This window comes from Macrobrachium rosenbergii, chromosome 42 (assembly GCF_040412425.1).
Source record: "Macrobrachium rosenbergii isolate ZJJX-2024 chromosome 42, ASM4041242v1, whole genome shotgun sequence".
NCBI lineage: Eukaryota > Metazoa > Arthropoda > Malacostraca > Decapoda > Palaemonidae > Macrobrachium > Macrobrachium rosenbergii.
This window is the reverse complement of record NC_089782.1, coordinates 15,587,347-15,612,365: the sequence shown is the minus strand read 5'-3', so window position 1 is coordinate 15,612,365 and position 25,019 is coordinate 15,587,347. Positions and strand designations below refer to the sequence as shown.

Genomic DNA, 25,019 nt, shown 5'->3' with positions numbered 1-25,019 from the left:
CGTAGATTTGAAGAAAAAACCTGAAAACTTTCTTTGTCTCCTGGAAGGGTGGAGCATTTGTAGTGCATATTTGCAGATTCCAAACATTGACAATTTTGAGAACTTGTAAGTAGGGTTAATGTAGCTTATGGATTTCGTTTTTTCCTCTTTTAACTGTGAAACTTATTCCGTATTTCAGATGGTGAAGGTGTTCCTCTGGGTGGCTCCATGCCAAAGTTTGAAAACTAGACTTACGACATGACTTGCAGTGTTAAGGCCGCAGTTCAGCAGTTTATTGGTTTAGGAAGACTGTGCCGATAAGTGCCGATGCTGACATAACTTTTGAGCTTTATTGTTGTAACTTTTTTATGATTTACTTGTCTTTTAAGAAAACTATGTAAAGCTTAATGTGGTGAAGACTTAATTCATGCTCTTGTGTTTTGTAGAGCTCAAGAGTGGTCTTTATGTATGGTCATTGTCGTCCTAAAACCTCTGCCAACATTTTTATGGTGGAGTTCAAATTATGTGGGGAGGATTCCTGTCTAGTCTAGTCTTGAAGGGAGTAGAGTAACTTCTTGACTGCGGCCTCTAGACATCAGTTTTCCAAAGGATATTTAACATCTGTATTTAAATATTTTTTCTATTTATGTTGAACCAGTCCCGGTGACTTGCAGTTTCCTCCAGTGACTTGAGACGTTTCTTTTGGGAGACTGAAGAAGATGAAAGAGGAGGTGATGACATGACTGGTGTGAAGGAAATTTCTATCCCAAATGTTTATAGATTTTTTAAAATTTAAAATTTTAACCTTTTTAATACCAAGTATTCTGTGGGTACATTTTATGTCCAACACTTAATAGTAAAGTTTTCTACAGTGGGAAATCATCTTATGCAGTACATAAAATTACTGTGAGTGTGAATTTACTATGTGAGCATCACTGCTCACTTTTTACCATGTAACTTAAAAGATGGTCTTCTAGTAGGGATCTGGAAATTACAACTCAGTGTAAGGGTTTAATGCTTAATGTGGTGGTGCAAAATCTTTGGGACCTTGCATTTTGATGAAATCATAACGCGTTTGAAGCATATAATAAATCCCTGTAAATATCTAAAGAAAAAATGTCCTGAGAAGTTAAAGTGATAGCAGTCTACCTGTTATTATTTGAAGCTGAAGTTGACAGAAAGGCTAATTCATCAGAAATAACATTTAACTGTATGTACTTGTCCTGTAAGGATTTTTTATTTCATATTTGCAGAAAGTGTTGTGTTGCTTTATGAGACGTGTATGATCATGAAATAACAAGGATAACCTAGGGACAGGACATAGGTTTGTCTGAAAATCTGTGATGGAAATTTTACACTGCAGGTAACCGAGCCTTGGAGAGAGTCTTTTCCCCTCCACAATATATGTCATTGTGTTTGTACAGTGTGGTTTTGGGTGTTGTATTCTGGGGCTTTTTGAGGTCTCTGGGAAGGACGGTTTAAGCACAATTCCAGTTGGTTATGTTGTTAGGTCTGATGTGTAATATTTTTTTCCTTGTGGGTTGAATGTGCAGCAGCACAAAATCAAACTTCCTTGTTAAAGGGAAAAAATAAAGAGTTGCTTAGATAGTTTTATACACATTTAGCATTGCAGTATCATTTTAGGTATAAACTACTTAATGCCAAGAATTGAGGGTTCATGGGGCTGCAACCTTCAGAGAGCTAAAAAATTCCCAGAGTGGCATATTAATGCAGTATCCATGTTACAGATGGTGAAGGATGAGTAGTTTTTATTTTTTTATTTTTTTTTCTTCTTTTTTAAGTGGTTTTGCTGGTGGTATGTCAGTACTGTAGTTGGAAAGGGAAGGAAGGCAAGTCTTCTGCTTCTGAAGTGCCTGTTGAGAACTCTTTCATAGCTGCACCCCACTACAGCAAACGGAATGATTGCAGTAGTTGGCAATTTCCCACGTCTAGCACAGATGCAAAGAGCACTTGTTATGGCTATGAAAGCTTTAACAAGTGTTTGGTGGGGTCAGAGTTTCATTTTTGGGGCTGTCATAATAGACTTTTCCCCCAAATTCAGAGATGTCCAGTCTATAGGATTGATTCAGAACAAGTGTAAAACAACCACCTTCGTCAAGGTTAAGGAGAGAAGGCCAAGGTTTTCCTTCCATTATTGCTCCTCAAAAGAAGTCAAACTTAAGCACTGATATGCTGTTGATGGACAGTAAATGGGTCATTTTATGGAAGAATGTAATACATGTATAATGATTTTTTCAGTGTTGGTTATTAGTTGATCACTGCCTAATGGTATGGTCATTGACTTTCTGATGAGGTAATAAATGAAATTTAAGGAATGAAACTTCTCCAGAGTGAGATTGAATATGGAAGGAATGAGAAGTAATGTATTTGGGGTAATTAAATTGGATGTTATAAGAAGTGTAATTACCCTATCTCGTGGGAATCAAGTGTTTACAACTCCAGTACTCTTTAATTGGTCATTTGTTGGACTAGATTATTAACTGTTGTAAACAAAGACTGTCACTATTTGACATTCCTGTCAGTCTTAGATCCAGACATGTTGACTGGCTGTGTCAAGGTGTTTAGACATCGTACCAAGTCCAGTGTTGTTCCCCCCCTCCCCCCTAAACTTTAGTACTGTTTGGACCTCTCTTGTTGCGAGTGATTGTAGGCTGTGTTTTAAAAGCATTCAATGTCTCTTTTTCTACCTGCTAGTTAATAGGAACCTTTGACATTCACAGCACAAGACTTGCAACCCAAAGCATTTGTAATGGTATAAAACTTTTCAAAGTCATCCCTTGGTATTTAGTTGTGGGAATCTTAACCCCTTTAGGCAAAATGCCTTTCCAGTATGCAAAATATGCAAAATGTGGGATAAGTTTAAAAAGAGTGGTGGTGAATGCTTCACTTAGTGCTTTCCAGCATCTGTAGCTCTTCCCATTTGATCTTTCTCTCTCCTGTTTCAGGGAAAAAGTAAACCAGAATGTGTAGCAAGTGTTTCAAGGTTTGGATGTGTCCTCTTCTAATTGAAGGTCTTCGGTTATGATAAAGTCGTCATGGTGGTTTGAAGATGTACTGTACGGTCCATGAAATAAATGAGAAAGCATTGAATTTTAGCCTTTCCAGCTATCTTTATTTTTTGTGCTGCATCATATGCAAATGTTACTGAATCAATCAGTAATAAAGCAGTATCACTTTAAATTTTTGAGTTACAGCTTTTTTCATTTAAGCATTAGATTAGTTCCCAATAATTTCTGGATTTTTATTTGCAGCCATATACCTGTACATGTTTCAGTTTTGTTTCTTTTTTAAAAGAGTGATTCTGTTAGTTTTACATTTTGTCATTGAAGTGGGCATGCTAACTTGGCCATCATTTTAGATATGGGTGTAAAGTTATAGGTAAGCTTTACAAATTTGAGAACACATAGTTTGTATGTTTTATTTGCATTTACTGTAGCTATGGGGAAGTCTTAATACTGTAGTGAGTTTTGTCATGAGACTTTACAATCTTAGTTTTTCTACTGTAGCAGTTGTGTACATGTGCAATTAAATTAAACTTTGTTCCACTGACTAGGTTTTTGTTGCTCTAAAGTGAATTTCAAATTATTATCTTTTGAATGGGCCTTTAATCTGACTTTGAAGCCTCTATGCATTTCAAGCAGCATTATGGGTAGCTGGCTCATTATACTGAATCAATTTGGCATAACATTTTTGACACAGAACTCATGCTTGAGTGGGCTTAATATCCAGTCGACTCTGAATTTGGGCCTGCTATTCAGGATTTTCTGTTCTAGTTCCCTAGAGGTACCTTGGAAGGTTACCTTAAAAGTCACAATTTCTGCTTGCTGTGTCTTTGTTGTTGTTTGTACGGACAATTCTTAAATGGATTGACTGCCAATACAATACTCGTATAGAACTCTGCTTGTTCAAGGTGTCTTGGTTGATGTTAAAAAGCAAATTTAGGGAGTGATGGCGATGACGGGGGTGGTGTTTTTAGGGCAATGTCAGGTGAGTAAACTTGAGAACAGGAATGTCACAATGTATCGTGGGTAATTTTTAAACAGGCAAGTGAAGTGAGAGGAACAAGGCATGCAGTATTAATGTTGTGTTTGAACAGTTCTGGTGTCCAATATCTAGTTAGTAAAAGTAACAGGGAAGAGTTTCAACCCCTAAACTCTGACTTACGTGTTTTGTCTGTGGAAAATGGTCTTGCATTTAGACAAACAAATATAAACTGGGGATTTGTGTGAGACTGTTTTAACTGTTCTGGGCAGTACTGTTGTATTTGATACTGCCTTTTCTTGTAACCCCCCGTTAACCCCTCCTCCAAGTTTGGCTTACAAGTGCCAGTTTTGTTAATTTGATCAGATCAGAACTGTCTCATAAGAAGTGACAGAGTTGGTTGATTGACCTTAACTGTGTATTTACGCAATGTAAATTTAATGCATTTATGTGCTGTGTTTTATATATGGTTATCAGATGCAGTTACTTATGAAGCCTTGGACTATTGATGATTAATGTCTTTTTCCATATAATTTTATTATTTTGGGATACTTCTTAGCATTTCATAACATTTTGGGGGGCAATTGTATGCTGATTCTTTGTAATGTTTTTTATAGGTATATTTTAAAATGGCCCATTGTGATTACTCTATTTTATTGTTTTTTGTGGCCCAAATTAGTCTTATACCTTTCCAGTAAGTTTTGGCCGAGGCTTGTTGCTGAGACTCTTAAGTCACTTATAAAATCATTATTAAATATTTTATAATAATCACTCTGTCTTTTCTTTTATAACCTTTAGAGTAGTGAAGCTGTTACTATTCAGCTGTGTCTTTATGGACCGTGGGCATAACAGCCATCGACCACAGTAAACCCCCCTGTATTCGCAGGGGATGCCTACCACACCCACCCGCGAATAGCTAAAACCCGCGAATACTTAGAACCATTCTAAAGACACTCAGAACTGCCTATTTTGATAGTTCAAACACAGAAAAAAACTAAAAATGCTTATAAGTTATTGTCCTACTTATAATGCCTACTTAGGCCAAAAAACCCATCGTTTGTTGGAAAAAACATATCTCGAACATAGCCTAGCCTACACTAGGGTATTCGGTACCATGTATACATATATGGTAGCCTACCCTACACTATACATGGTATAGTAATTATTAATATCAGGTAATTCTGGAGGTTCATGCAGAGTGACTTATGTGTATCATAATTCAATACAAAGAGAAATTGAATACCAAACAAGAATTAGCTAAGCCTATACTATGGTATATCATAATACATATACGGTATCCTAGCCTACATTATACTGTACTGTATACTGTATTCACATATCGTATCATACAAATATCAACATAACGAATATGCATCTTTGCCATGGATCTTTCAAAATGTTATGCCTTATTTCACTGTATCCAATAATATTGTATATATATATATTCTTATATTGCTTTTGTATTATACATTGCGATCATAGCGATCAATGTTTTGGTTTGGAAATCGATTACACGGTAAGTTTATTTCGTTTTATTTAACTCAGTTCAGAGCGCTTTTCTTGCTTCTAGTTAGCATAAATGAATCTCTATTTATATAGGGCATGGCTATTTTTCATTACACGAAGTGTTTTTAAGTCAAAATATAATTAAATGTCTCATGAAATTACCTTAGCTATTTTTTCCATTAGTAAATGACATTGGCCGTTTGGGGGTGTTTGTTTTGTGTAAAAAAAAATAGATTCCGTTCACTATTTTCACTTGATATTTCATCATAATACGACTTTACGTATTTATCATTTATCGGCGTAATAATAGCAGTAATGTGTTCTTTCATGCCCAGTAGTTTTGATAAAAACACTCTCCAATTTTAATTATGGTCAAGTTTCATCCATGTTGCGATTCACGACAATTCATAGGCATTAGCAGTTTGAACATTGCTTTCTCAGCTTCAGCTACAACTTGTAACTTAAATTTAGCAGTATATTTGCTTGTTGATTTTTTATCCATACCGAATAATGGTATAATGTAAAAATATATCAGTCTTGTTCTACTTAACTTCATTTGTATTATAACTACAGTAATTGTGTATTACCGTACGATGGTTGAAATACAAGCAAAACGGCTGCTGTTGTCTGATTCAGTCATAAGCAAAACAACAGTTTCTCGGTTGGTTGTTTATGGTTGTACGCATTTATGCAAGAGTATAACGTTACTAACAATACTATTATCGTTCTCTTTTACTTTTTTAACTAGAAGATGGGATAAAGAGATGGAGGAAAAGAAGCTGATCTACTGTAATTTGGCCTCTCTCGCTGCTAGATTGTATGCTGCCGCCTGCGCCCTCGCGAAATTTGAGAATATTTTATAAATATTGTCGTATCTGTATCAATTGCTTACCCCATTGCAAAATCGAATTATCATAACTTGTAATTATCATAACTCGAGCACTACCTGAGTATTTTAATAGTTTTATCACAAAAAGTGCATTTAGTCATGAAAATGAGATGAAAATACAGTATTAGTGAATATTCCTCAGTGAAAAATACCGTAAATGGGCGAATTTTCAACGAATGTGTATATATATTCCTCAGAGAAATCCGCGAATAGGGGAGTCTGCAAATACTGGGGTTTACCGCATACCATTCTCATCCAGTCAGCAAAGTTTAGCAATGATTGGGTCTGGTCAGTATTTGGATAGGTGACCTCCTGGGAACACCGGATGCTGTTGACGTCTAGTAGGCATCTCTCGGATCCATGATTAGAAACGTTGGGGCTGGTCAGTACAGTACAGCCCCGGTCCTTGATGCTAATCCGTTCCAGAAGAAGCGTCGAGATTTGATTTAGTCGAATTCTGAATCAGTTTCTCCCATAAGAAATAACTGAAAATGGATTAACCCTTAAATGCCTAATGGACGTACCATACGTCGACGAAAATTGTCTGTTGGATGTCAAGTGGACGTACCATACGTCGACTAAAAATGCTTTTTTTAAATATTCGCAGAAAAATAATTATAGGCCTAGTTTGCAGAAGGTTTCAAATCAAGCGCCTTGAGGGATGCTGGGAGTTCACGGATCAAGCTGTTGTTTTGTTTATAAGCGTCACCCAGACGCCGCATGCGCCGAATTCCCTCCTTCTCGTACCAGAAAGCATCAGCGTCGGACCGTGCGAGCGATTTTTGACGCATCTGTGTTTTGCAGAACTTTGGCGAGTGTTTGCGTATTTGTGAGGCAACAGGACGTTTGCAGAGATGTCCCAACGCGTCAGGACCGTGAAAGGCGCATATTGCCTGTCGGTAGTGGCGTGTGAGACGAGTTTTAGACTGGGATGCTGGAGAGGACCAAGCACCCAAGATGACCCAGCTTCTCAACGCCCGTGTTGTGCGACCGCGTGTGACCAAAGGGGACCAGGACCACATCCCGTGCCTTTACGACCCCTAGGAAGCATCGGGGTTCCTGAGTGGCATCCGTAAATTTTTGAAAAAAACTATTTCCTTCGCTGAAAATCCTGGCATTTCTTGAGTCACCTTGTCGTAATTTTTTCGCCGTTTTATATTATTCATTACATAAAGAGTTATACATCAAAATGTGCGCAATTTCATGTAGAATACAACAAAAAATAAATTATTCTTTTAGCTTTTAACAGTTTTGAAATATTTTCATTTAAATCACGATAACTGACAAAATTTTAACATTCGGTCAATTTTGACTCTACCGAAAATGCTCAAAAACGCAATCATAAGCCAAAATTCTTACATTCTAGTACCAATCAATCATTTACCTTTATTCTGCAACAAACGGAAAGTCTCCAGCACAATATTTCGATTTATGGTGAATTTTTTAAAAAACTTTTTCCTTCGCTCCACAAAAAATCCTAGCATTTCTTGAGTCACATTGTCGTAATTTTTCGCCGTTTTATATTATTCGTTACATAAAGTGTTATACATCAAAATGTGCACAATTTCATGTAGAATACAACAAAAAATAAATCATGCTTTTAGCTTTTACCATTTTTGAAATATTTTCATATAAATAACGATAAATAGAAAATAATCAAACTTGGTCAACTTTAACTCAATTGAAATGCTCGAAAACGCAATCGTAATCCAAAATTCTTATATTCTAGTAACAATCAATCCTTTACCTTCATTTTGCAACAAACGGAAAGTCTCTGGCACAATATTTCGATTTATGGTGAATTTTTGAAAAAACTTTTTCCTTCCATCCATCATGTAAACTCCGCTAAAAAATCCTAGCATTTCTTGAGTCACCTTGTCGTAATTTTTTCGCCATTTTATATTATTTGTTACATAAAGTGTTATACATCAAAATGTGCGCAATTTCATGTAGAATACAACACAAAATAAATCATGCTTTTAGCTTTTACCATTTTTGAAATATTTTCATATAAATAACGATAAATAGAAAAAATCAACCTTCGGTCAACTGTAACTCGATCGAAATGGTCGAAAAATGCAATTGTAGGCTAAAAAACTTACAGTCTAGTAATATTCAATCAATTTCCTTCATTTTGAAACTATTGGAAAGTCTCTAGCACAATATTTCGATTTATGGTGAATTTTTTAAAAAAACTTTTTTTACGTCCATATGCGTTACAATTCATGCATCATTTTGTGATAATATTTTCTCTGTGTTGCTTTAATCGTTTTACAATCTGTTATATACCAAAATCATCGCAATTTAGTGTACAGTACAACTAAAAAAAAGTAACTCATTAGCTTTAACCGTTTTGCTTACAGCACGATTTGTATACAATTATATATGAGTTTTTTTTTTCGCTGTCATATATTCCAATATTTATATATGATAGTGATATTTTTTCATTTCTGATGGTTGCATACTAAACTTCAGGCAATGAGAAAAAAGGAGCCAAAGATGAACTTTTAATCTTAAAAACTAAGCGTGCTGTGATTTTTTGAAAAAACTTTTTTCTGCTTGGCGCTTAGCTCCCGAACGCTGCCGGCATACGGGAGACGTTTTTGTAAATAGAAGCTCAGCGTTTAAGGGTTAATCCATTCCTGACCAACAGTCATTACCCCAACCTTGCCTTTTTATACAAAACATTACAGAAATTACAATTAAATACGTTCAGAGTTAAATAACTTACTGTATCAGAAGCACTTCTTACATTTTTAAATGCATACTGTATCAAAAAAATTGGCCTACGACCAATGCAGCCATATTACTGATGGTAGACCGAGTGCCATAGGCTAGGCTAGGTAGCCTATAGGCACTACCAGAATGTACTGTAATGGATACACACAAAAGCTGTTGTTAATAATAATACTGAAAAACAAGCCTGATTATTACAGTAAATTAATACAGTATTTATAAGCCAAATTACTATATGTCTGTTATTATAAAATTAAGAAAATTTTCCTAAGTTACGTCGACACTCAGCAGCTTGGGGCATGAGCAGATGTAAACAAACCAAAGCACCACCCTGGTGGCGTGTCACGGTACTAATTACATAAATGTTTACATTCAGTATTTATGGTAAATTTCATACAGAGTCTACTGGGATAGTGTACAAAATCACTACAAAACATCTTTCAATAAATATGATACCCTAACATATTGGGACCCATGACTGGATGAAAATTCAGTGCAGAAAGCCAAAAAAAGATGATATACCTGTACAAGCATATACTTATCCAAACAGCAGCAGTGTATGTGGGCTTTAAATGCTTTTAAATACGCGTGGGAAGAACGCCACCAACAACGCCAACTAGCAGCGGCCGACTGAAACTTTTTTTTACAAACATCATATGATTCATCGGGTCAGATTCCAGTTTGTTGTTCGAGCTCCAACGCAAAATTTACTCAATATTTTGCGTTGAAATCCGATTATGTCGAGTTCTGGTACGGTCAAGGACCTGGGTTCTACTGTACTTGGATAAGATAAATGACCTCCTAGGAACTCCACATGCTGTTGGCATCTAGGAGACGTCTTTTGCATCCATGATTCAAGTCATGGGCTTAGACTTCCCATTTCTGCCTGATTCACCGGGAGATCGGCAGTGTATGAGCATTCCATTTCTAAGGACCCAGAGGGTACCAAGTGCCCGAAGGCCTTTTGCGTTACCACTTAGGACTTCACCTTCAAACTCAGTGCTGACAACTTGTTTTTGGTTCTGATTCAGTCAAGAAGGTGTCTAAGAGCTCCATTTCTTTTGATTTTAAGTGTGATCAAGTGGACATACTTCACAGCTGACATGGTGGACAACATATGTTCTGGGCGAGATATCACAAGATCAGGGGCACTGGTCTGTCCCTGGCATTCAGGAAGAACTTGTCAGACAGGTACTAAGGATGGGAATGCGGTCATGACAGACCACATTTGCCTCTTTTTTACCTTTGGTACCTTGCCCATAGATCCTCGGACTTTTTCTTTTTTTTTTTTTTCTTGGGTTCTTTGGTGGCTGCTCAATAGTCATGTAGATCACCCAGCTCTTGAGGACAGGTAGCATCTCGCTTAAGGTGTACAGCTGCAAAAGAACGGGTGTGTGTGAGACTGGCCTCCTACCTTCTTTTTATACCCCTCTAAGGGGTGGTTAGCAAAGTGTCATGTGCTGGACAGGCATGCATGCTGGTGTTCTAGAAGACTGAGCATCCTATCTATAATCTAGCTCTTTTTGGATTAAGAGAAGCAACTCCTACCCTCTCTCTACCAAGGGGAGAGAGGGACTGACAATGAACAGACCCGTTGGTTAACTTCAGCTTTACTGTCCCCGACAGTATGGGTTCATACATGCCTATCTTCTAATCAATGACGTTACCTTCCATTTATTTGAAGACCCAGAAGTCTGGCAGTTGAACATCACACATATTCAACAGATCATAAGCTTGGGTCTCTTTCCTTTGATCTTACAAGACCAGGAAAGGAGGCCGCAGGTGAGGCAAACTACTAGTCAGTTCAGAGATTTGCTCAGAATTCTCCCACCAAGGAGTAAGTCTCACCTATGTAAAGATCTAGGGTTTGTTTACGTGTAGGAACAAATGACAAATTTTTAAAGTCATTTGTATTTTTCCTAACATACAAACCTGAGGTCTTTCCATATATGGCCCACCTCTAACCACCCCTCACTCTGCTTCCTGGACCAAAATCTAAAGTGAAGTCTACCAATTGGATGGAGGGGTTTCTTCCCTGTCCATTGGTAGCCAGCTACCAATATCCACCTTGTTTTAGGTTAAACAGCCAGTTCCATTTTTTGCTGAAAGTAAATTCCCTTATGTAATGACCTCAGGTTTGTATGTTAGGCAAAATACAAATTACTTAAAAAATTTGTCATATTCTAAGTGGATGAAAGGAGAACAGAAATTCATGAAAAACAGGAGCTTTGAACACTTAATTTTGCCAATATCCTATTAGACATACTGTAACTTTATCTACTGCAGTAGGGTATGTAAACAGTTATTCAATTGAAAAATAAATTTTGATAAAATATCATTACTATTTATTACAGTACAACAATCACAGTACAGTTTTTCTTTACTTTTACCAATATTCTATGTGATATCACCGGAAAAGTACCCACTGTCTGAGCAAATGTTGCTATAAAGATTTTAAGAAACATTGCTGATAAGAGGTTGAGGAATGCTACCAACTGCATATTTAATCATGCCAACAATACAAGTTTATTCTTTCTTGCTCCTAAAAGAATACAAATCATTGCCCTTCATAGAGGAGTATTCTTAGCACAACCTGGAAACGATCATTGAAGTAACGATCATGGCAGCAAGCATGTGTGTGGCCAACTCGCCTAATGGTAACCGGTCACTTTTCCTTCAGCTATCAACTGGGTTGCAAAGCTTGATCTTATATCTTTATTGTTTAAAATTGGTAGTATGAGATCTACAGAGGAGCAGGGTGCACCTTCCTTCTCAGTCTTTGAACTGTTGGGGAGGGGGAGCACCGATTGGGAGTCTTCTCCTCTGGGTTATGAGATTTTATGAGATTTCCCTTCTGCTGTAGAAGGCACCTGTCTTCATTCCCTTCACGACAGACTGTGTTAGCCAGTCTCTACAGATGCTATCCTTATGCATATACAGTAGTCACGTCTTCAGTGCTAAGTGGGTTTGTGCAGTCTACTCCTCACAGAGAGGTTAGGAGAGACCATGGTGAAGGGCTGAGTAATAATAAGCACTCCTTTACCCCTTCTGTCTTGTCTTCTTCCTTCGCCAGGGTGCAAGCATTTTCGTGCATGTCTCCCCTCTGCCTCCTAGGGGTTTGTCCTCTTAACCATATGACTCACATGTACCAGCTAGTACACTACTCTTCTTACAACACAGGTGTTGATAATGGACATGTAACCTCTCCTGTTTCTCATGGGTGCTCATGCCCTGCAACAAGTACAGAGAATGTTACAGTTTTCTGGTGGTTGCCATAGAGTCCCTGTTTCTGCACAGGCTACTGGGCTGTCATCCTCCAGATATTCAAAAAGAAGTTGAGTGAAAAACAGTACAGAAGGAATAGGATATAAGTGTAGATGCTTTGCATCCCAATACCCATTACAGACTAATTGTATGCTGTTACACTGGTGCTAGATACTGCTGACACCCAAAGCTTAGTGCTTAGTACTAAGTAGCCTTTCATGGCCAACGGTACTATTGTCCAATGTAGAATTTTCTAGTGCTGGCACAACTTTCATAGCAGCCTGTCACTGTTGTTTCACTATGGACACAGACCCTCCCTTCTGAGCCAGGACTTTTGTGCTGTGCTTTAGAAATAATTGCTCTCCTCTTTCAGATTTGCATTAGGAAAGTCTTCTTTTCTTGCAAGTCTCTAAGTACTCACAGCCTTCAGGTCTGGTCAACACAAGAATACAACTGTATAGTTTCTTATCTGAAGGTCACTATCCTTGCATGTGTTTTTCACTGGTGAAAATCAGTTACGCTGATCATTACAGAATACAGTAGCTGGCAAAGAAGTTGTGGATGCATGTAGCAGGAAAGGCTTAGTGTTCAAAAGCAGTTTTTGACTTATTACTTTGTTCTAAGTTTATGTCTACATAAACTCAATATTTCTGACTGCTGTGTTATACTGTAACTACCTTTAGTGGCTTAACAGTGCAATTCTACTATTTATTGCTATGTTTTTGCTCATTTCCAGTTTTCCTCTCTTAAAACATGCCTTCCTCACTAATTACAATGGACATGAACATAAACTCTACAGCACTTAAAGGATGACAAGATTTTATCTAAAAAATAACGGTTTTGGAATGTAAAGCCTGTGCTTCTACAAAGAGCACTGATCACAGTGACATGCCTCAATGTACAAAAATCTATTCCTGTAACTTTATACACTGTAAATATAAATGGGAAACATAATACATAAAAATTCAGTAATACCAGTAAAAAAAATTGGGCACTAGTTCACAGAGCTTCAAAGTACTGCAGCCTCTTACACTGTAAGGAAGCCCATTCTACAATTAGACAGTATAAGGAAAGAAAGACTTTGGATTCAGAAGTGAGACAACATGGCACTAAATAAGACTTCAATGCCAGCAGTACAGGAAATGATGGAAATCTTAAAATTAAAGCTTATGGGAGATGGCAGAACAGGAAATCTTTCCGGAGTGGTTTGAAATGATAAAAAGCATTATTATTTGAATTATATAAAAGGCATTTTTATTTTAGCTCTCTTTTCATAAGAGAAATTTTGAAGTCTAAGGCATCATCAAGTACAGTACTGTATTGTTAATTGTTCAGAATTATCAAGTAGTTTCCATGCAAAGGGTATCATGGCATGGGGTTGCAGTATGAGACCGTCTGGAATATAACAGTATCATCAAGTTATTGTATACTGTACTACAGTCTTATTTTCTAGACCAACAACCTTGTCACTAGTAAAGTTTAAAAGCAACAAATAACATTAAACATATGTCTTTTTGTGTAATTAGGACATAAAACCAGGTTAAAACTGCAAGGAAACTTGAAAAAAATTAATCATGGATAGTGAATAAAGAACTTGAACAACTAAGCTGAGGATATTACGAAAAAACCTAAATAAAGAAGAATAATGTATATTTGATGGGAAATACAGACTCAATCTTTAAGCAGAAAACAAGCTGGCTAATGCAATTTTTGAAAGTGCAGCTATGCCATAAAATTTACTTCATATATATTCTATGGCAATGGAAAATAAATGATGGGAAAAGTGTACAGGACCCAAGGACCAAAGACTGAAGTTAAGAGAAGCCTGTGAGGAGAGGAGGAAAGGCACATCAGATGGCATAAGTTATACACAAACCATGAGCAGTAATGCTTATTGGAACCACAGAAGTTACTTTATGATTATCACCTAATGCAATGTTCACTGGGAATGTGTGCCCTTTCTAAGGGACAAAATTATGACAAATATGCTCCATACTTGCAATGCAGTACATCACATTTCTTGTCATCTGATAATCACACCCCAGAGCTTTAATGCAATGGAAAGAGGCAGTTCCACTGAGTTTCCTTCACCCATTATCCTCAAAAAACTTGGAAAAACTGATAGGCTGTTTGCATACACTCTCATCACTTATGATGACAAAGCGCTCTTCTTCCATCATCATCTGCAAGTGAAAAAATACAAGAGACTTGGTGTTTTTTATTTCAAGAATGACTGTTAGACACTCCCCCTAGTTTAAGGAATTTATCATCACCTCTCATCATTAAAAATTCACAGATTTTTCTAGACATTCACTAAACTTATATGCAGGTACAAACTGTGTAGATTCTGTTATTATTATTATTGTTATTGTTATTATTTTAACGAGCCCACTGAACTAAATGCTGAAGTTGAAATACTTATGAAAAATCACAGAGCCTTGACTCCAATATCATTAAAGTGAAATCTACAAGAGGAGTGCAAGACAACCATATAAAACTGAAATTTACAAAATGGCTAAATCTGTCTCTTACCATTGGCCCATCCTCTACTACCACAGTCTGCTCTTCGCCATTGTTGCTGATGACCACAACACGTTGATCACTCTCACCTGACGCTGGGTCTTGATTCAATAGCCCCATGGGAGACACATCAGCCATGTTGTCTCTGTGAGGGATAACTGACTGTGCCCCATACGTGGAAGACTGGGACTCCATTTCTATTTCTTGGTAATGTGTTTGATCAAGCTCCTCGTCTTGATGAGGGTGCTCGATGTTCCCCACTCTAGGTTGCTGTTGTTCCCATGAGACAAACTGTTGGGCAAACTTACGGAATTAAACAATTTTCATTTATTCCTCACACCGTTGGACTGTGGTAGTCACCCTGAGGATGTCGTGTAATTGGAACTTCAGAAGTTCAAGCAAAGGTTAATAATTAACCTAAATTATTGTCTCTTTATTTATTTTGTTGTTTTATTTTTTATTTTTTAATAATTGAACTCTTCTTTATGTATTTCCCATTACTGTCTGTTACTTCTTTCTAATTAATGCCATACTCTTTGGAAAAACGAATTTCAAGTCAATGACCCCTCCGGGCTTGTTCCATATGAATAAGGTTCATCTGAATAAAAGTAATAATAATAATATCAAAATTGATTATTTCTATACAGTACTCAACTAATATTCATATAGCTATAAATTTCAAGCTGCAGACTTGCTCAATAATTGAGAAACAGGAAAAGAACAAGAGGTGCCTGTACCTGGTTTACTGGCATCTCATCTTCCCATTTACCTTGCCAGAAGTACAGTAAGTGGGAATAGATACTGTTTTCTGTCTCCATTTTTTGACCACTGGACTGTGGGGAGGGCAGGAATTGCCTCACTAAGTGATGAAGACATCCAACACAAAGCAAAGATAGAACTATAAAAATTAACCCACATAACAAAATAAGAAAAAACAGAAATACTTCCCAACAACCAGAGTGCACTACCAGTGAAGTGAACACCACAGTGGCAGAAAACTGAGGCACAGAAAATGAAAAATTTTAAAGTAATTTGTATTTTTCCAAACATATAAACCTTTGGTCTTTACATAGGGAATTTACTTTCAGTGCAAGCTGGAGCCTGCCATTTAACTAAAAACAAGGTGGATATTGGTAGTTGGCTACCAATCCCCACCATCTAGTTGGTATGCATTCACTTTACCTTTTGGCCCTTGAAGCAGAATGAGGGGTGGCTAGAAGTGGGCCATTTATGTAAAGACCTCAGGTTTGTAAACAGAAAGACACGACAGATCAGTAAACCAGGTAAAACCCCCTCTTTCTATTTCTTTGATCTGCTGAGCAAGCCTGCAGCTCAAAACTTATATCTAAAAGAATGTGAGGAAAGATTTATAGAAACAATATACTGTAATTAAAAATACAAATATCCATAAACTATGGGATAATTTACCAACAAGTTAAGGAGAAATTTCAGATAAAGCTTTCCATAAATTCGACCCATTTAGGGAGTGAAATTTCGAACTATTTAAACACATGCAAAAATTTTCCCTTGAAATCACAAATTTTTAATCAATTTGTATTTTTCCTAACATACAAACCTGAGGTCTTTACATCGGGAAATTCTCCTGCACAGCTGGAAAACTGGTTATGAAAAAATTCTGTGATCAAGGTACGGCAGAGGAATATATAACATTACCTAATGTGGCCAATGAGTGGGCTGAGCCTCATCTCCCTTGCCCCCAAGAATCCCATGATGCAGCCAGTGATCTTCTAGCCCAGGGAAAACTGAATGAGGGGTGGCTGAGGTGGGCCATTAATGTAAAGGTCTCAGGTTTGTATGTTAGGAAAAATACAAATTGATTAAAAATTTTTTAAATTTGTGATTTGTTCCCATACGAATACAAACCTTCGGCCTTTACACTCGGAAACTTACTGATTGGTGGGAGGAAAAGTAAGTAATGGCCGATTGTAGGTCAGGCTCACCTGGGCTCGCTTCCTGACCACTGTTGGAGTATAGGAAGGAGTTGAAAGCCTCTGTCTAAGAGGAGAAAAGGTTTTCCTAGAAGAAAGACATCCAGGCTTTTGCCACGAAGGGAATAAGATTCCACAATGTTCTAAGAAGAATGGGAGTATTTGATCTACTGTAAAACCCACAATAAGTTAACTACCTTGATCTATGAAGAGAATACAGTACTCTGTTTAAAGAGGGCAGAATGGAGTCGCTCTACTTCTGAGATTAGCTCACTGTATGAAAAGTAAAGAAAAGAACAATGTCCAACTCACTTGTATCTATAGAGATCTATTCTGAAGATTGTCCTCTTCGCTGCTTGCAGGGAGTGTAGAAGGGAAAGGAGAAGAAAATACAACCATTCACTATAATCACCTTTCCTTCCACACCAACATCCAGACTATATACAATATGGCCACAAGGAGCACAGGTAAGTTAGACAACTTGTTGGGTGCTACCACCAGACCCAAGGAAAAAGTATCCAAGGACCTATGAGTGACATCCTTCAGGTAAAAAGAGGTAAAGGTGGTCTAATGATTCCACATACCAGCCCCCAAAACTCTTTGAACCAATAGATTCTTCTTAAAAGCGATGGAAGGGCCGAGACCCCTGACATTATGAGCCCTAGGTCATAACGGGCTGTCAGCTACATTAGACGAAGAAGCATACAGTATGCACTTCTGATAACCTCCCGTAGCCAGAAGGCGATGGTATTCTTGGACACTTCCTTCTTGTTCTGGCCAGTACTAACAAAAAGCCTTCAGCACCCAAGTCTGAAGTAGCATAGTGCCTGAACTGGACATAAGAGCACTTCACTAGGATCATACCAACAAAATCTGTAAGGGACGGAATAGAGAAGGACTTGAATCTGTCATCAGGGACCGATGGATTCTGAGTCTTAGCAACGAATTCCAAGACAAATTCGAAAGACACTAAACTCCAGTCTCTTGAGTGTTTAACCTCAATAGAGCAGCCACAAAGCTCCCCCACTCTCTTGGTAGATGCTAAGGCCAATAAAAATACCATTTTGAAGATTAAAGCCCAACTGAAGAACCTCATAAAGGCTCATACGGGGCATGAGAAAGACTGCTCAGAACCAGCATCAAATCCCAGCTAAGAGCTAAGAGGTTTTTGAGTTCCCTAGGGAGACAAGATTGCTCAAAACTTCGTAAGAGCATAGAAATCTCCCATGAGTTTGAGAGATTCACTCCTTTTAGATATAGAACCAGTCCCAAAGCAGCCCTATAGCCCTTAACGGCAGACACAGAAAGGGGCTTTTCCCTACATAGGAAAATAAAAAGGTCAGCCACTTGCTGAACATAAGTTCTGACCGGAGAAAAACCCCATTGACGACAGTGATCACAGTAGGCTGCCCACTTCCCCTGGTACACAGCTGTTGACAATTTTCTAACATATCTGGACACCTCTGACACTACCCTGCGAGAAAAGCCTCTCGCTCGCAGGAGATACTGGATAGTCTCCAACTGTGGAGAGATAGGGACTTGATGGACTGATGATATCTTCTGATGTGAGGCTGGCAAAGTAGCTTGTGCCAAGGGGGAATCTCTCTCGGAGCTTCTGACAGAAGAGTTAGAAGGTCCAGTTGTCACTTGACATGTGGCCACAAGGGAGCTACCAAAGTCATCCTGAGGTTCCGGGAAGACATTACCCTGTTGATTACCTGTCGAATCACGCTAAAGGGTGGAAAAGCGTAAACATCCTTGTTTATGTAAGTCACTACCATTGTGTTGTCGGACATCATGACCATGGAATGACCTGCTACCAGATCCTGAAAATCCTGAAGGGCTAAAAAGGCAGCTTTCAGCTCCAGGATGTTGATGTGAAGAAATTTTTCTTCCGAGCTCCAAACTCCAAAAATCAAAAGATCCTCCATATGAGCCTCCCACCCCTCGGTTGAGGTGTCTGAGAAGAGAAGGATCTCTGGAAGAGGAGCATGAAGAGGCATCCCTATGGTCAGGTTTCCGTCGTCCAGCCATCATGCCAAATCCTGTCTCACCTCCTGTGAAAGAGGGATGCAAAAGAATGGAAAATACCTCACCGGACCAAAACTCTTTCAATCTCCACTGTAAAGAGCGGAGGTGAAGTCAGCCGTGAGGGACGAGCTTCTCCAAAGATGACAGATGACCTAGAACAACTTGCCACTGATGTGCAAGCTGTTTCCATTCCGATAAAAATGACCTCACAACTGTGTCTATCAACATACCCAGGTAAAGAGTCCTTTGGCTGGGAACATGATTCGACTTCTTATTTATCACAACCACCCCCGGCTGAGACAAAACTGAAGAAGATGGTCTCTGTCCTAGGGATCAACTTTACCCGAGAAAACTTGCGAGTACCAGCCAGTCATCTAGGTATCTGAGAATGCGAATCCTTTGAGAATGAGTCCAAGTCAAAACCACAGTGAACACCCTTGTGAACACCTGAGGGGCGATCGAGAGGCTGAAGCATAGCACCTTGAACTGATAAACTCTCTCCCAGAACGAAGTGAAGGTATTGCGAGATGAATGGTGAATTGGGACCTGGAAGTAGGCATCCTTCAGGTCTATTGTCAACAAGAAGTCTTTCTGTCTGATGGCAGCTAGCACTGTACAGGGAGTTTCCATTTTGAATCAAGTCTTCCTGATGAACAGATTCAGAGTTGACAGGTCTATCACCAGTCTCCAAATGCCTGATGCCTTCTCTACCAGGAAAACTTGACTGTAGAAACCCATGGAAGAATCCTTCACTACTTCCACAGCTCCCTTCTCCATCATCTCCCTCACTTTGTTTCGGAGAGCCAGATCCTTTGGCTACCCTGGAAGGTATATCCTCTGACGGAAAGGATGACATGTGAGAGGAGGACGAAAGTAGAAAGGGAGTAGATATCCTACCCGAAGAACATCTACTACCCAATCTTCTGCTCCTAGTTGCTGCCAAGTTGCCCACTGGCTCACCAGGCAACTCCCCCCCCACAACGGCAGTGAGTGGGAGGTGCCCATCTCTAGTGCTTCACTCCTCTAACTTTATCTCTGCCTCCCCATGCATCTCTAGACATTTGCGGCTGAAAGGGACACTGCTGACAGGAGGTCTTAGGGGTCTTAGGAGACGATTGTTACTACCTACAAGGACCTGTTGAAGTATGAGGTTTCCTCTGCGAAGTGGGCTGTTTCGCTCTAGCTATGTTGGTACAAGCAGGACCCGAAGATTTAGAGACCGCTTGCAGAACTAGCTGGTCACTGTTGTCAGCTCTTCGCCTATCAAATGTGGACTGAACCAAGTCCTTCAAGAACAGGGAAGAAGATTTTAATAAGGTTCCTAGCATGGACTTGGGGCTGATATATCTAGACACCCTAGAAAGAGGGGAGTCCCTCCTCTTCAGTAGCCAGTTAGCCTACATATTTGCCAATAAGTGGGTCAGAAAAGACATGGTCTTTCCTCTAGACTGAGGAAGACAAAAGAAGGATGCACACTCCTTAGAATCCTTCGAGAAAGCTGTCAACGAAATCTTGCCTACCGCCGTAGACCACAAGTCTAGCCAAGACATCGCGTGTAAGGCTACAGAAGCTAAAGACTCCATAGACACTGCCTCCTGGAAGGTAAAAGGAGGAGAAGCTGGTCGATGAAGTTTACGTGGACGATCAGGAGAGTAATGTGTAGGAGAACACTCCCTACTAAGAGAGAAATGAGGAGAACGACCTCTGCTGAGGCTCCTGTTGCAGCTGAGCAGGGATTCTGTAGGATAGGGAGTTGTCGCAGCTGTGATCGCAGCCGTAAATAAGAAGATTCCTGTGAAGAAGTCATGTCCTTGAGGCTGATGCGGTGAGATTACCGAGTCAGGTGAAGCATGATGTAGATGAACGGCCGTACATGCATTAATGTCGTGGTTGGGAAAACTAGGTTGAGAAGGAGGCTGCAGCCGTACAGGATTAGATTTCTTGACAGGAGCCTTATCATCTTTTCACCTTACGGTCGATGATCCAATAGTCACTTCTGTAAAGCTGGAAGGAGAAGGAGTAACTATCATTTCAGGCAGGGCCTGATCTACTGCCTCTGTAGCCAACTGTGATCAAGCAGTCGCGATGTTTCTTCTTAGAGACAGGCCGTGGAGAGACCGCCTGTAGTCACCTTGGACGGAATACAGCTGTGCCGAGACGAACTAACACCCCCTCCCACTGAAACGGCAGAAGGAGAGTGGAAAACCACAAGTAGACCACGAATCTTCTTAGGAGGAGAAAGTGCAAAATCCCTCTTCCTCCATCATCTTCTTGGGACTACACAAATCGAGGAAGACAATTAGTCTTGCAAATCTGGAGATGGAGATCTGAGGCGCTTCCTTCTAAGTACTGTAGAAACAAAGCAGTCAATCCTTTCGAGGACTGCAACCCTCTCCAATAAGGCCTGAAGAGTAGAAGCAGTGGACAACGAAGGACCAATCGTCTGAAGATGGGACAGAGTGGCTGTACCCAGAGCATTATATGAAGAGAGAAATACTGACGTAAACATGTGGCCAGAAGCCAGCACCGAAACACAGGCAGTTGTCACGGAGAACATCAGATGAGAAAGTAGTCCCCCCAATCATGGTTCTCCGGGTATTGTTCCTGCAAGCATACAAATCTTTAGTCTTTTCTATAGTTATACCTTCAATGAAACTTGGTCCAGTTGTTGAAGCTTGCTACCAAGGTAGGTAGGTGAAGGTTGGGGGAACCATCCACTCACCTGACTGTCAATCCCAGTTTTTCTTCAGCTGATGTCAACTCAGGACATCTCTGCTGCTGCTGTGGTCACGTAAATCGATTTGGCTTTGAAGCTTTCTTCTATTAATATTGTGTTTGGTTGCTCAGATGTCAGGTAAACTTGAACTTCATTATCTTTTTCTGTTGTTTCTGATAAGTTCACAGTTTGCCATACAGGAAACTGCTCTATCTCACAGTAAGACTTTGGGGCTTGTACATTAGAGAAATATAATTTTATGAGTCTCTTATACTTTATGTGAACTTCTCCAGAGAAGCCCTTGGCATTATTGCATGAAACTTCCCACGAACATTCTCTTCTATAGAAGAGATGCCGTACTTGCTAACCCCTTGGGATCGAACCTCCATGAGAAGCTGTTGGATTTTTTAACCACCAAAGTTCAGTATGACTTCCTTGGAAGATGATATATTGGGAGAGGATCTTGAAAGAAAGACTGAAGACAAGTGTATGCAATTCATCTTTTTCAACTCTCCTGGTTCTGACCATTGCTTGGGAGGTGTTCAGGAGTAAGTGAATCTTTGCTCCTTGTCTAATTTTTTGGTTCTGTTTTGTAGTTTCAAGTGGTTTGTGGAGTTCTCCCCAGTTACCTTTAAGGCAAGCTGGAAATTCTCCCTCAGAGGGTATTTGGCCTTGGCCAACAACCCCTTCCCTTAGTTCCCTGCACTGTTGCTGTTCTCTGGGCCTTCTCCTTTGCAGCAGAGATCAATCACAGGACAACCCAGTTGGCAAAAATAATTGACAAATTTTTAATTAATTTGTATTTTTCATAGCTAACAAACCTGTGGTCTAACGCAAGGATAAAGTCTTCTTGGTGTGGAGTAGACAGACTGGTTCCATGAGCTTGCTCCTGACAGTACCCAGTTCATGAGCTTACTAGTGGCAAGTTCCCTACTTAATCTTCTAGGGATAAGAGAAAGATCTGGATTCCTCCAATCATGATTGTGCCTCTTCAGAGGTGCAGAAGGAAGAATCTATCCTTCCTAGCACTAACATCCCAATTCCCTGGAATTAGCAAAGAACATCCAGGGATGTCTCCATATTTGGTCCTTGCATGATAACTCTACTGGGATCCATCCAAGTCGTCATTAACAAGAAAGCTCTCCTGTGCACAGGAACAGCAGCATAAGTTCTTGTCCACCTAGCCAGTTTGGTCCTGTTGCTGGGAAAATGGCACAGGTTTGCAAATTACTCCTCAGAGGATAAGGTGTATTTTGGGTTTGACAGTCTAAGCAGACTTAGTCTGCTTAGACTATCAAACCCAGGTTGGTATGCCTTTTTCAGGAGTCATGGACCCCTTTACCCCTCTAGGTTTCACAACTTACTACTCAATTCTGACTTCTAAGCTCAAACTCAGTGAGAGAGAGAGAGAGAGAGAGAGAGAGAGAGAGAGAGAGAGAGAGAGAGAGAGAGAGAGAGAGAGAGAGAGAAAGGCATCTTCCCTTAGCATACTCCTTCCTCAGACTTTTATCTCCTTGCAAAGCTGCTTGCTTCTCTCTCTCTCTCTCTACTAATATACATTTTGAGTCTGGGACAGATCAGCACTGGGGGTTGACTTGTGGGTGGATGACAGTATAGTCTGGAAGGGCTTGAATCCAGCTGGATCCATTCTCCCTTTGAGTTCCCATTAGCTGGCTCCTTGGCTTTTAGTTTTTAGGGTTCCCTTCCCAAGATCCACAGAAGGTCAAGACAGAAGTCTAACACTGCCATGACCCTTTACCTCTCTTGCAACTTATTCTCATTCCCATGGGAGGGAGGGGCTCACACACTTGACCCTCCTTTTTCCTTATAAACCTTGCTCTCCTCTTCCACTGTAGGGCTCTGGGAGTATGACAATCATTAAGTTCCTGATGGAGAACAGGATGCCTTGTTTGAAGGGGGAAATTTTGGTGTCTCTTCAAACAAGACTGGAACAATCTCTCTATTGCCATGCATGACAGATGCTTCTTTTGACAACTCCATCTTCCCAATCAAGCATTCTTCTCATAGCCAATACCCATTCACATGACTCCACGTTAACCTTCAAGATAATTTTTTCCAGATATACTCAAGAAAAGTGGAGAAACATTTCATCTTGACAGTCTTTGATGTTCTACAAGAGATATCTTCTGGTAACTACCCACTCAGCTACATCAGCTTGACTCAGTCAGACAAACTGTCAAGGTTCCTGTAGTTCCACCTTCCTTTTTTCAACATCTGCCACTCCTTCAGGCCCTCTTTGTGAGATATGAGCAAGGTACAGTTGCTTTCTTCATGGGGAGGGTTTTACCTTGTTTTCTCCCTGGGAATTGGGCATGGAACTTCATGTTTGATGCAACTCTCCTGCTGCCTCTTTCAAGTCACAGTGCCTACTGCTTCCTTGCTCATGTGTCAGCCAACTGTAGGTGAGCCTGGCGACCCACCCTCCCACACCTGATCCTTTTGCTTTTGAACAATCTACTGTATTTTAGCACACAGGGTTCAGAGTTGTATCTAACCCTGTTCAGGCAGGACTTTGGTTTAGGTTCTGAGGTTAGGAATTTGACTTACTGGCTTTTTCATTTCTACATGACACTTATCAGCTCCTGATCTCCTTGCTCCTTGGCCCGCAGGTGGTGTTCAAGCTGTTGTTTAGCTTTTCCACTTTCTTTTGGAAAGGTTCATGGCTGGCTCAGGTTGCCAAAGAGATGCATCAGATACTGGGACTTTTCTCCTCTCTCATGCCTACCTTAAGTGTAGACAGTCCAACCCATGTTCATGCTCCTCTGGCAGATGCAGGTGTCCAAAGACTCAAGTTTGATAATTTGTTAGTTAGTTATAAATGATTTGTTTAACCAGACCTCTGAACTCTTTTAGGTCAAGTTTGATAATACTTAACACTCATCATCTCTTTACCATCATTCATCCCTGGATGAATATACAATACTGCTACCTAATGACCTTGGTTTCACATTCTCTAAATGGGATAAGACAAGATTCCCCTGCAATTTTCCTAGAATATGGTGTTCCATGCAGGGAACTAAACTCTGGCACTGGGCCCTGTCAGCCTGACATCAGATGCCAGGTTGTATAGGATGAATATACAATACTGCTACCTAATGACCTTGGTTTCACATTCTCTAAATGGGATAAGACAAGATTCCCCTGCAATTTTCCTAGAATATGGTGTTCCATGCAGGGAACTAAACTCTGGCACTGGGCCCTGTCAAGCCTGACATCAGATGCCAGGTTGTATAGGAAGATACGAAAGTCAGCCTTCCCATGCTCTGTTACTTGACTGAGAAGCTGGTATTTCTTGGTGGTGATGGACACTCCTTCAGTCTCTTGTTTTACTGAAGAGACTATTTGGGATGCCATGAAATTTCATATTATCCTTCAATTCTTTTTATAACAGTACTAGACTTGTTCC

General features: G+C 39.7%; 2 protein-coding genes across 4 annotated transcripts in view; one reads left to right on the top strand and one right to left on the bottom strand.

The window, feature by feature from the left end:
- The window catches only part of Dsor1 (mitogen-activated protein kinase kinase 1), a 29,409-nt gene extending 24,657 nt beyond the window's left edge, over positions 1–4,752 (top strand). For both annotated transcript variants that reach the window (XM_067085557.1, XM_067085559.1), the window contains exon 10: positions 179–4,752. The gene's annotated coding sequence lies outside the window, so the exon portion shown is untranslated. The remainder of the gene's footprint in view (positions 1–178) is intronic.
- A 9,257-nt stretch (positions 4,753–14,009) lies between these two features.
- Positions 14,010–25,019, bottom strand: part of LOC136827975 (uncharacterized) — a 57,083-nt gene continuing 46,073 nt past the window's right edge. Inside the window, exons 6-7 of one of the 2 annotated variants that reach the window (XM_067085555.1) lie at positions 14,909–15,199; positions 14,010–14,559 (exon numbers count right to left, since the gene is read on the bottom strand). In XM_067085555.1, the coding sequence (XP_066941656.1) occupies positions 14,464–14,559; positions 14,909–15,199 (387 nt within the window). In that variant the 3' untranslated portion in view covers positions 14,010–14,463. The remainder of the gene's footprint in view (positions 14,560–14,908; positions 15,200–25,019) is intronic. The other variant, XM_067085556.1, reaches the window with a different exon arrangement.